We start from the raw sequence: 13,190 nt of genomic DNA, 5'->3' as shown, positions 1-13,190 counted from the left end.
TTAAGGCTTAAAAGAAGTCAGTCAACCACATTCAACCTGGATGATAACCTATCAGAAAGTGAGTTTAAGCGTGGTGGAGTCAGAGCCACTGCTGGACCCAGACTGGGATGGTCACGTGACCTGCAGAACACCAACAGGTCAGTCATAAAGGTCATCAAACCTTCCGTTTATTATTAACAAACTAAAATCAGCATGCCGCAAATACTGCTCTCAAAAATCAGTTTACTAAGTTAAGCATGATGTGTCAACACCAAGTCCTTCAAGTGCTCAGAAGAGTACACTATATCAACATGATCCATCACTCCTGGCAAAATTAATCAACTTATTACCTTAATTAACATTTATTTTTTAACTTAATGAGTTGATTTTTGAGAGCAGTACTGGCAGTGTGTTGATTTTTATTTATTGATAGTGAAGTGTTTCTTGCAATTAAGCACCTGCCTTTTTGGATGTTTGCACATTATATTATCTTGAGTACTTCTGTTCCTCTTTAGAAGCCTATTATGATGTTTTTAGTAAATGCAGTCAGATTTCAGAAAGCTCAGTATGTGTGTTCTTCATTATGTTTGCGTTGGGCAGTGATCTTGATGCCCCATTTGCACGATGGTCCCGGGAGCAGGTGTGTGACTGGATGCAGGAGCAGGGATTGGGACTGTATGTGACTTTGGCGAGGCAGTGGGTCTCTTCCGGGCAAACGCTCCTGCAGGCGTCCCAACATGACTTGGAAAGAGTGAGAATCTGATCTTTAGTGTGTTTTAGTGTTTTAACACTGCATTTTATAATAGCAATGATTCTCATTCGTACTGGGGTTTAACACTACAATACTGAAAACACAAAGCAGAGGATACAAGTGACTATAAAATTAAAGTTTAAAATTATAATCTAAACACTATGTAAATACTAATAGTATGTGTTATAAACTGTAATTGTCTAATATTAAATTGCATTGAGAGAAGAAAAAAATTTTTTTTTTTAATTTGGAAACAATTTAAAAATGTTACAAATAGGCTGAATTAAACACTATAAATATAATAAAATGTGTATATACAATTAAGTTAAACACAAATTAAGCTGTTACTTATAAACAACATGGGTCTAGTATGTGTGCTAGGTATCTAAATGACTAGTTGAATTAATTTAAAGCTAGTGAACAATTGTTTTCATAATAGTTTAATAACCAAATGTTACACTGCAAATATTTTTTGTTGAAGCAAGGCTTTGCACTCATGTGGCAGTCTCCACATTAAAAAAACATCATGGTGGGTCAATACAAAGTCCATACAATTGACCATTTATATTGGGCAGTGTAGCTTATTCTATGCATGTATGTTTGTTTCATTTTCATGTTAGCAAATGCTATAATATATTGCGGACTTGTGAGATTCTAAGCAGTGTTGCCAGATTGGGCGGTTTTGAATTTGATTATGTGGTTAAAATATGGCATAGGTGGGTTGACAAAATTTGGTGGTTTTGATACTTACATTTTATATGCAACTTATTTAATAAAACATAACTGTGTGCTCCTACTCCATTCAGTTAACAGTGAACCGTGCATAGTGCAAACCATGTGGCCCTACCAGCAAGAGGAGGTGAAGGAAAGTTGTATCAAAATCTGACTCCCATTTGCGTGCACGCGCATCACGCAGCGCCTGCAGTTAAACGCACTGTGGTCTATCATGAGAGTTATCGATCATTTTTTCTGCAATTAACAGCAGTAACAAGCATAGAAGCATTGTCGGATTGGCAAGCAGAACCTAATTATGTTTTTAAAAGAATTTGAAATGCCAAATGGGATGATTTTATACCCCATTTCGAAAGTAAAATACTGTAACAGGTAGTGTAATCTACACAACATTAAGTGCAGTGTTTCGATGTGATTCGGTTATGTTGTGGTTCTGTGACTGCTGCTGTTGAATGGTTTAAAAAATAGATATATAACAGTTAAAGTAACTAGATTAATTTCAATTTAAATGAATTCAGAATTGAATAAAATATTAATCTAATATTTTGGGTGGGTTTTTTGTGTTTTGGAAAACTTGTGGGCTGGAAAAATCAGCTACATCTGGCAACACTGGTTCTCAGGCACAATCCAGTTTGTTAAAGGTGAACTTTTATTTCTGTGCACTCATTAAAAAAACAACATTTTGACATTTAAAATAAAAATGCAGGATGTGCTTTCTGCTGTCACATCACAATTTTTTAAAATAAAATTATGTTTTGTTTTCCATTTTTGAGATGCAAAAACTCAGCCCACATAGTGTGGGTGCAATACATTCTTTTAAACAAAAACACACTCTTGTAAACACAGCCTGATTCATATTTAAAACTAGTAATAATCAGAATCTTCTGAATCTCATGGTCAGGGACTGTTCTTCTCTCTGTGTGCAGGAGCTGGGAATAAAACACCCGCTACACAGAAAGAAACTCCAGCTGGCCCTGCAGGCTCTGGGCTCAGAGGAAGACGACAACAAGGGCAAACTAGACTACCACTGGGTTACAAGTAGGCAACGGTTACTTATAAAAGTATTGTATAATAGAGTAATCAAACGCAAAAATGTCATATTGAGTCTTTTACTTGATTTATTCATAACGTCCTGAACTGTATTTGTGTTGAAACCCCATTATTTCTGTTCTAGGGTGGCTTGATGACATCGGCCTCCCGCAGTACAAGACTCAGTTTGACGAGGGCCGAGTGGATGGACGGATGCTTCACTATATGACTGTGGTTAGTCTTTTTTTCAGTCATTTTACATTTCACAAGGTTTTTAATCACTGTATGAGGAGTTAAACTAGCTATTAATATACATTACAATTGGAAACAAATCATGTTTTTGTATGAGACTTGTATGTTCATCAATATTTGATCAGAAATACAGTAAAGACAGCAATATTGAGAAATATCTTTGACACTTTTAATGTTAATTAAATGTAGTTCGTGTAATGTTTTAAAGGGGTTTGGCCAGTACAATATCATATTTTAAACTTTAGTTGATGTGTAATGTAGCTGTGTGAACATAAACAACATCTCTGGATGTAAAATGCTCAAAGTTTAATGCAAAGGGAGACCTCGGTTTTTACAGAGTTAGCATAGCAAAGCCTACAATGAACGAATTTTGGGGACTACAAAAAAATTCTTCTGGGCCAGTGAGATCACAAACATACTTTTACCGCACACACACACTGCGCAGCTAAGGGGCGTGGCCAGAGCCACTGTAATTTCCTGCGTTTTACATCTCAGATAATGAACTTGCAAAACATATGTGAACGATTCATATTACTTACACATGCATTTTCAAAATATATGTGAAAGACGTCGTGTAATACGTCGAGTTAAAAAAATACAGGAGAGCTCACCTAACTTGTGTAGCAGCAGAAAAATTAATCAAGGCTCACACAGGTCACATCCCACATGTAGTGCTTTATTCTTCTGTCAACAGCATCAATGTATATTACAGAAAATAATCCGCGCATCAGAGAAAAAGAAAAATAAACATTGGTACCGCGCACATTCGCTTCTCATGTTACACGCGTCTAAAGACAGTTCACACACACATACACACACACACACACACAACGGCAATCTCTTTTAAAGGAGCTGCACCCCATTTTCACTCTTTACAGACACTTGTCAGATTTTGTTTTAGAGAGCGGGCATGAGGTTGACTGACTGTTTACACGGCACAAAAGCCCATGCTTGTACGGACGTGACGTGGAGCCGATCCGCGAATCACAGCACATTATGATAGATGACCAATCAGAGTCACTTGAGGGTGGGCCTTTCAGAGCACTAGGAAATATGACAGTCGTTTTCATGTTAGCTAAGTAGCTGTATATAATCAAAGTAAAATTTATAAAAAAATAACGCGATTTTCTTCAAGTGAAGAATGAGCACACATTGCTTTGCATCTTTAAACACAACCAATCCTTAAAATTACATTCTGGACCACCCCTTTAATATATTTTAAAAGGAAATTTAATTTTGTGATGTATATTCAGCATTAGACTCGTATTTTATAGGTAAGCATCAGTTTTTTTGTGGAAATCAAAATGTTTTGGAATTTATTGAGGATTCCTTCATAAATATAAAGTTTTAAAAATATATATTATAAAGTGTTTATTTAAAAAAGATGTATAATTTTGTTACTTTATTTTGTGTCCTGCGGTGCTCCGTGTTAAGAATTTTAGGAGCACCTGTGCTTCTAACAATTAAAATTAAAACTATTAAAAAATATTTTTCCTGAAATAATTTGCACCTTTTTGTCACCTCTTGGCTGACTGGAATGAAAAGCTGCGAAATATTCCTGTTATCTATTGTACATTGCACTGCAATTGAATGTTCAGATGAATTTGAGCAGTGTATTTTTTTTTTAAACCTGATTGTATTAATGTACCAGCTCTGATTAGGTCATTTGGGAAAAAAAAAATGAATTGCAGACCTTAATCTACAGTATACACTACCTGACAAAAATCTTGTCACCTATCTAAGTTTTATGAACAACAAATAATAACTTGACTTCTAGTTGATCATTTGTAATCAAGGGCCTCTAGATTACGCTTATTTAACCAAACCAAAATGATCATGCCTTGATTTTTAATTATTTAATTAGGACAGTAAGATCAGACTTAGACAATAGTCTTGTCACTTAACAGAAATAATGTACAGTATAGAACATACAGTCATGGTGCAGTGGAAAAAGAATGAATATTGTGTATGACTCCCATGAGTTTGGAGGACAGCATCTATACATCTCTGCAATGACCCAAATAACGTATTATTAAAGTCATCTGGAATGACAAAGAAAGTGTTCTTGCAGAGTTCATCAAGATTGTTTGGATACATCTTCAATGACTCCTCCTTCATCTTACCCCAGGCATGCTCAGTAATGTTCATGTCTGGTGACTGGGCTGGCAAATCCTGAAGCACCTTGACCTTCTTTACTTTCAGGAACTTTAATGTGTAGGCTGAAGTAAGAGAAGGAGCGCTATCCTGCTGAAGAATTTGCTCTCTCCTGTTCGTTGTAATGTAAAGGCAGCACAAATGTCTTGATACCTCAGGCTGTTGATGTTGCCATCCACTCTGCAGATCTCTCACACGCCCCCATACTAATGTAACCCCAAACTATGATTTTTCTTTCACAAAACGTGACTGTTTTCTGTGAGAATATTGTGTCCATGATTCATCTGAAACATGTACCTTCTGCCACTTTTCCATATAATCAACTAGAAGTCAAGTTATTATGTGTTGCTCTTACAACTGGGATCGACAACAAGACTTTTGTCAGGTGGTGTTGTGTAATGAATGGTTCAATGTTCAGTTGATTGAGTAGCACCTTCTCCCACTTGTATTGATCAGGATGACCTGTTATCTCTGAAAGTGGGCAGCGTTCTTCATCACCTTAGTATTAAAAGAGCCATCCAGGTGCTCCGGCTCAACAACTACGACCCCAACTGCCTGCGGCGAAGACCCTCAGATGAGGTAAGAAGAGGCCAGCTCTGATCTCTGCTTTTCTGCTATTTTGTTACATATACTAGCAACTCTCATGCTCACCATCATTTCAGAACAACATCAGTCCTGCTGAGATCTCTCAATGGACAAACCACCGTGTGATGGAGTGGCTGCGGTCTGTTGATCTGGCTGAATATGCCCCCAACCTGAGGGGCAGCGGAGTACACGGAGGACTGATGGTAAAAAAACAAACTTTGCAGTGGTTAAGTTTATGGGCTGGAATATGAAAGATTTGTAGTGGTGGTCAAAGTTGAACATGAACTTGTCTTTGCTGATATGCTTAAAGCAAAGTTCTTTTTCCTTTTTTACCTTAGGCCTAAAAGGAAGTTTAAAATGTGTTTGCTGAGCTACTCAGTGAATATTCTGAATCTGCTCAAGCTCAGCATTTACTGTGTATGGCCATACATTCAAAGCACTTTGAGGAGGGGGTCTCGCCTCATCACCACAAGTGTGATGTGCTAAATATGTGCTGTTTTCTGGCTAAATAAATATAAAATTGATATAACTTAATTTTGAATCAAATTAAATCAGATTATTTAAATAGAAAATGAAATATAATTTCATTTATTGACAAACATAATAACTTTTATCGTACTATCTAGATAGAAGTTACCTTGCTGATGTTTTTGTAATTTCAGGATTTTCACTGTTTTTAAAACAAAAATATACCTCAAATAGTTATTCATTTACTGTATGTAAATATAAACTACTTTAGTGACAGAACTAGGCGATGTACAGTAGCTGTTGTGGATAAAGCTAAGAATTTAACATCCATAGTGAACTTTCCTGGAAAACAATACCCTTATCTAACTCCAGACTAATTTTCCCTTGAAGTTAGAGCCTTTATAAAAGCACTCATCCCAGACTGTTAAAATAAATTTCAGATTAATAACTTCGGTCCCACCTTATATTAAGTGGCCTAAACTAATATGTACTTACACAGGAATTAATAGTTTGTTACAATGTACATATTGTGTAAGTACATGTATTTACTGTGTACTTATGTTTGATTAAATACATGTATGTAATTACATCTGTAACTTTTGTTATTACATTTGTAAATACACTGTTGACCATCCCATACACCTTAACCCACCCTTAAACCTACCCATGCCACCAAACCTTTCCATAACCCAACCTCTATCCCAACTCAAAAGCACCACAAGTGTTCTCAAATACATTATAAACACTGTAAGTACATTGTATTTATTTTTTTTATGTAAAGACGTAGTAGTTAAGGACATTTAATATAAAGTGGGACCATAATTTCTGCAATAGGATTAACTATGCCGAATAAGTACATCTACAGAGAAGATTTAGCAGCTCTCACTAAGATTTTTTTTTGTCAGTCCAATTAAAAATGGACCACAACAAATGGTTTGCGCTTGTTTACTTTTGACCACTTCCAAAGGTTGCCTAAACGCATTAAATCAGATTTACAACTGTTTTGAACATAACAGAAAACTGTTTTATTTGTCATTCACAATAACATACGACCACAAGAAGTGACAACCTCACTCCGCATTTAAAAAGATGTCCAACTAACAGAACAAAATGCAAATAGCTCAGACATGATATACAAATATAAGATTGTAAAACCATGACTAAAAGACCATTCAAACAGCCATAAAAGACCACCTACCCTCCACCATCTGACCCAACACATGATCATCATGAGGCTCGCTGTGAGAAAGTGCACCAAAACAAAGTATTCATAGTCTACTGCGTGCCAAAACACTGAACGGCAGCTATGATTTTTGATCATAATCTGTGTCCCACTCACTGGTAGCCCGTGACACAAGGGATCATTTATTGAAATGTACATGTGAAATTTTGTCGTTAAAAAATAAGAGGGACACTTTTGATGTAAGCATTCATACTAGTCTTGGCTCACAACTTATAATCACATAATGTAACTGAACACACATTTTTTTTTTTTAAGATTAATTTCTTTTTTGGCTTTATTTTGATAGAATAGTAGCTGGACAGGAAGCGAAGTTGGAGGGGGGAGGGGGATCCATTGGCCGGTGCTTAAAATTGGTCTCTACATGGCTCTATATGTCGATGCTGACATAAATGCATTTGGAAACAAACTGCAAGTCTGTTGATATCAAAGGCACATCATATAAGCTTGCTGCAATAATCAATATATTTATCCTATATTTATTGCAAATATATGTGTATCAATAGACTTTTTGTAAAAAACATGGACATTAACCTTGATACATATTGGCAACATGTTTACATATTTTTTGAGTGTCTTAGGCTGATGAATTTTTTTAACATTAAAGCTATTTTACAAGGACATTTACATCTTCCAATACCAGCGTCAAAGTTCATATACTGATATTAACTTTTTTAGCAACAAACTAGGGCTGCAAAATGTATAATTTCACCATCGATATCACAATGTGCGCATTCACAATAGTAGCTTTGCAGTATCTGTATTGTTGATTTGTGATTTATAGTTGATCAGTAATGAAGACTGCAGTGTTATTTTACTCTACATTTGATTATTAATTTTTTGTACCTGAATATCTGACTACTGTTTGACTCTCTGGAAATCCATAAAGCATTGCTTATTATCATTTTTATCTTTGCTCTATTTTATTTTAGTATATATATATATATATATATATATATATATATATATATATATATATATATATATATATATATATATATATATATATATATATATATATATATATTTGCAGTTTGTTTGATTCACACCTACAACATTTTCCCAATCAGTCTAAATTAGTGTTTTCATTACAAATGGAGCTATTCAAATAAAGCCACATACATAACTATTAAATCATAAGGCAAACCCCTCAACATTAAAAAGACTCAAGTGCTAAAGAACAAACATGAAGTTTCAGAAGCTTTTTAAAAACAGATAGAGTTGGAGCATGTCTGATATGATGTGGAAACCCATTCCAGAGTTTTGGGGCGATAACAGCGAAAACCCAATCCCCACTTTGCTTACACTGGGACCTGGTACTGAAAGAATAAACTGATCAGAAGACCTTAGTGGCCTACTAGGATTATATACATGTAGGATGTCTTATAAGTAAGGAGGTGGCAGATCATTTTAGGATTTAAGAACAAAAATTATTAGTTTAAAATCAATCCATTACCTAACCGGCAGCCAAGCCCAAAGAGGAAAGAACAGGGGATATCTGCTCATACTTGCAAGTCCCTGTCAGAAGTCTCGCAGCCGCATTTTGTACTAATTGCAATCTATTCAGGGCATTTTGACTAATACCCACATATAGAGAGTTGCAATAGTCAAGTCTTCCCAAAATACAAGCATGGATCACCTTTTCAAGGTCATTAAAAGAGAAAAAGGACTTGGAAAAATCTGGATTTAACAACTGAATTTACTTTTTTTTTTTTTAAATTTAGGATCACTATTCAAGTCATCTGCTGAAATTATATTCGTATTGCAATATATAACGCTAAAAAAAAAACCATCGCAATATCAGATCGTGTAGCCCTACAAACTGCACCATATAAACAACATTAAAGGTCCTGTGAAGTGCTTTGAAATGTGCATTTTTATTCGATGTTTTAGGACCGGTAATCTCAACTGAAACATGAAGAGATGCTGGGATGAAGTGTAGCTCCTCCTCTTTTTATAAAAAAAGCCAATGGCATCTTGTTTTATCACCAATCTGCAAGTGAGAGTGGTTGAGATCAAGCACATTTTGAAGGGGGCGAGGCATGTTGTGTACTAGAGAGCATTTGTTTGGTCATGATGTGATGAGAAACTGAAGTATCCGCTTGTTAAGTGTGACGTCACGCGAAGGGGCTCCTGGGTCCAAGCCCTCTTTGAAACTGAATGAGGAGACTCGTCAAATGGTAATAATAAACGTTTACAAAGCAGTGTAATACTTTCGAATATCACGATCGCAATATGTATATCCATACTGAATTTCCAATGGCCAGATTGTGATTAATTTTTTATAAATTGTTACAATTTTGGTATTTGTGATGCAGCAAGTCCAGAGACAGACGTGTACACTATAATTTTATATAAAATACATTTTTATGTGTGATAGGACTAAAAAGTGTTCATAAAGGAATATTTTATCAATTCAAACGAGTAGCGACTTGACCCGGAAACAGTATTCCATACGTTACCGATACATCACGACTTCACAAGCGGATGAGGTGATGTGAGAAAAAGTGCTAATACATTTAGGCGGGAGTGACGAACTGCCAGCTTTGTATGTTTATATTAGATTTATATCTTCTAAATGTGAATTTTGTCTCTGTTTTGGTGCGCACTAGTTTATAGATTTCCTTAAATGAACTATAATACTAAAGTCTAAAAAAACTTTAATTTCATGTCATCATTAAGAAGGAAACAGTTTTGTCCCTTGAATGTGTTTATGCCTATTTGCACTATGTTGTATATGTTGTATAATCATATAATCAGTGGAATAATGTGGTTTTAAAATGACAATAACATCACTTATCTTAATGATTTCCATGACAAAATATCACACGACTAAAATGAGACACCATGTTGTTTATAGGTGCTGGAGCCTCGCTTTAATGTGGAGACGATGGCTCTGCTGCTGAATATTCCCCCCAATAAGACTCTGCTGCGGAGGCATCTGGCCACTCACTTTAACCTGCTGGTGGGTTCCGAGGCCCAGCAGCTCAAACAGGAGTGTCTGGAGAATCCAGATTACGCTTTACTCACTGCCACGGCTAAAGTCAAGGTATGATCGCAACATTGCTCATTTATCTGATGATTCCTTCAGTTTGGAGTTTAAACGATTACAGTTGAGTCAGAATTATTAGCCCCCCTGTATATTTTCCCCCAATTTCTCTTCAACGGAGAGATTTTTTCAACACTTTTCTAAACATAATAGTTTTAATAACTCATTCATAATAACTGATTTCTTTTATCTTTGCCATGATGAAAGTACATAATAAAAAAAAACTGATTCAATTATGGAAAATCCTTTTATTCTAGCCAAAACAAAGCAAGTCAGACTTACTCTAGACTAAAAAATGTTATCAGACATACTGTGAAACTTTCCTTACTCTGTTAAACATCTGAGAAATATTTAAAAAAGAAAACAAATTCACAAGAGGCCTAATGATTTTGACTGCACACGATTTTTGTCCATTTTTAGCCACATAAGCTGGCATTTGTGGGGTTTGGGAGAAAAAAGAAGCAGGAGGACAATGAAGAGTATGTGTGTCCCATGGATGTGGAGATGCCCAAAGGACGCAGCTTCCAGAAGGGCTACAGAGGCATGGAGCTCCAGATCTATGATGATGACCTCGATCGACTGGATCAGGTAAAGATCGAGGTTTTTTAGTGCATGATGGATTCAGAGTGCCAGTGTGAATAGCTGTGACTGCTCACACTGATCAACCTTGCTTTCTGGTGGTCAGCTGGAACATTTGGACTTTCCAGTTTTATATTAGTTAATTGGTTAGTCATTAACTTAATAATTAACATTATTTAATACTGCAAAACACACATGCAATACTCACCGAATATTGTTTAATTTTCTATGATATTTGAAATGTTTTAATATTACAAAATATAAACTATTGGTCAGTCTACTAAATTTACTGTAAAAATGTTGTAACATTTTCATCATTCGTTTTCCTTCAGCTTAGTCCCATTATTCATCTGGGGATGCCACAGTGGAATGAACCACCTACTTATCCAGCATATGTTTTTTACAGCGGATGCACTTTCAGCTCCAACTCAGTACTAGCAATACTACGGCACACTACGGCAATTTAGTTTATTCAGCTCACCTATAGCGCATGTCTTTGGACTTATGGGGAAAAACCAAAACACCCTGAGGAAACCCACGCCAACATGGGGAGAACATGCAGACTCCACACAGAAATGCCAATTGACCCAGCCGGGACTCAAACCAGCAACCTTCTTGCTGCGAGGCGACAGTGCTAACCACTGAGCCTCTCTGTGGCCCCATTGTAATATTTTATTTATTTTTATTTTGTATCAGTTTCATTTAAGAGATAAATAATTGCCAAAACTTTTAACATAAAATATTGTAATTATAAGAGAGTTTAAGAAATGTCTGCACAGTTTTTATTACAGGGCTCATATGGTCATGGAAAACCTGGAAAAGTCATGGAACTTTGACGTGGAATTTTTCAGGCTTAGAAAAGTTTTGGAAAAGCAGAAAAACCCACAAGGTTTTGGAAAAATCATGGAAATTACTTTTACATCTAGTCATTTAGCAGACATTTTTTGTCCAAAGTGACTAAAGCTGCAGACACACTAGAGCTTGTACTTGCAAAATTCTTATGGCGCTGTGAAAAGGGGGGGTATTAAACAATATCATTAGACGTTAATAAAAGTGTGCGATTGCTCCATATTTTAAATTTCTTATTTTAAATTATCTTCTATTGGTCTAACGCAATCACATAATCACTGTATTACCGTATTATGATTAATGCTCTAAAATAAGTTATAGTAAAAAACAACAAAGATTTTTCCTATTTAACACAATATATATATATATTTTTTGAGAAACATTTCTAATATTTTGCAGCAGTGAACATGTCAGGCTAAATAATTCAAATGAATTGCTGACCTCTGCTGTCTTCAATACTTCCTTTAACACAAGTTTTCTCTCATTTAAAATGCCATCTTTGCATGTTTTCTGCTGGTGATACTGTTGTCCTAAAAAAAAGTAAATAAAAAAAATCTTACACATACTTTAGTAACGGTATTACTGAAAATTTTTGGCAGTTTTAAAACCTTGACTTTTCTAAATTGTGGTATACCGTGGATAACAGTTATCATCTCATGCCTGCTTATGCCTATGAATGGAAGTCTATGGAGCGAAAAGTGCAGTGTGATCGTGGCTTTACAATAGAAATAGTTTTACCTACTATCACTGATTTAACAATACTATCAAGATTATCTAAACTTAGTTTGACAAATATCTGTATACTGAAATGGAGGTTAGATGTTTTTACTTCTTTTCTTGGCCAACAGCATGGCCTTCCATCATTAGTGCTGTGCAAGCATTATCTATTTACATAGATATAAAAATAAATTAAAACTAAAGAGATTGTTGCGTGTTTTATGATATGCTGTAATAAATTTCAACTTTCATTGTTTTTCTTATGATTTACCACATATTACGTAGACATTACTTGAAGCTTTAGCTCATGAAAAGTGACTTTAAAGACTTGTATAGTACTTTTACTCCGCATTTTATCAACAGTAAACATTTTTAGATTCATTTGAAATGTACAAAATGGCTGTTTAAAAATCGGATTCATTATTATATTGCAAGAATAAATTTTATCATTAGTTTAAAATACACAGAAAATAAAATTCAAAAAAATATATAAATGAAATTTCACAATACTAATATTAAAAATAATCTTGATTGGTGTAAGAGATACAAAATAAATAAAAAAAAAAAACGTCCAAACATTTGACCTATTGTGCAAGTTCGGTTATTATTTTCTAATACTATTTAGTTATTATATGTAATTAACCTGCAGATTCAGTTAATAACATGTAAATAAATAAACTAATAATACCTATGCAACTTTTTGCTCATCTTTGCACTTTTTTATGGCCCAGATGGAAGACTCTGAAGGGACAGTGAGACAGATTGGCGCTTTCTCTGAGGGCATCAACAACTTAACGGTAACAAAC

The 13,190-nt window shown here is 35.1% G+C and overlaps 1 protein-coding gene across 10 annotated transcripts in view; it reads left to right on the top strand.

Annotated features, from left to right (window-relative positions):
- Positions 1–13,190, top strand: part of ppfibp1b (PPFIA binding protein 1b) — a 96,431-nt gene that overhangs the window by 82,182 nt on the left and 1,059 nt on the right. For all 10 annotated transcript variants that reach the window (XM_073929237.1, XM_009293504.5, XM_073929236.1 and 7 more), the window contains 9 exon segments: positions 6–137; positions 580–730; positions 2,389–2,500; positions 2,637–2,725; positions 5,354–5,476; positions 5,560–5,685; positions 10,051–10,239; positions 10,660–10,827; positions 13,116–13,181. In XM_073929237.1, the coding sequence (XP_073785338.1) occupies positions 6–137; positions 580–730; positions 2,389–2,500; positions 2,637–2,725; positions 5,354–5,476; positions 5,560–5,685; positions 10,051–10,239; positions 10,660–10,827; positions 13,116–13,181 (1,156 nt within the window).

The sequence above is a fragment of the Danio rerio genome, chromosome 18 (genome assembly GCF_049306965.1).
Source record: "Danio rerio strain Tuebingen ecotype United States chromosome 18, GRCz12tu, whole genome shotgun sequence".
Taxonomy (NCBI): domain Eukaryota; kingdom Metazoa; phylum Chordata; class Actinopteri; order Cypriniformes; family Danionidae; genus Danio; species Danio rerio.
This window is presented reverse-complemented; position numbering and strand designations above follow the sequence as displayed.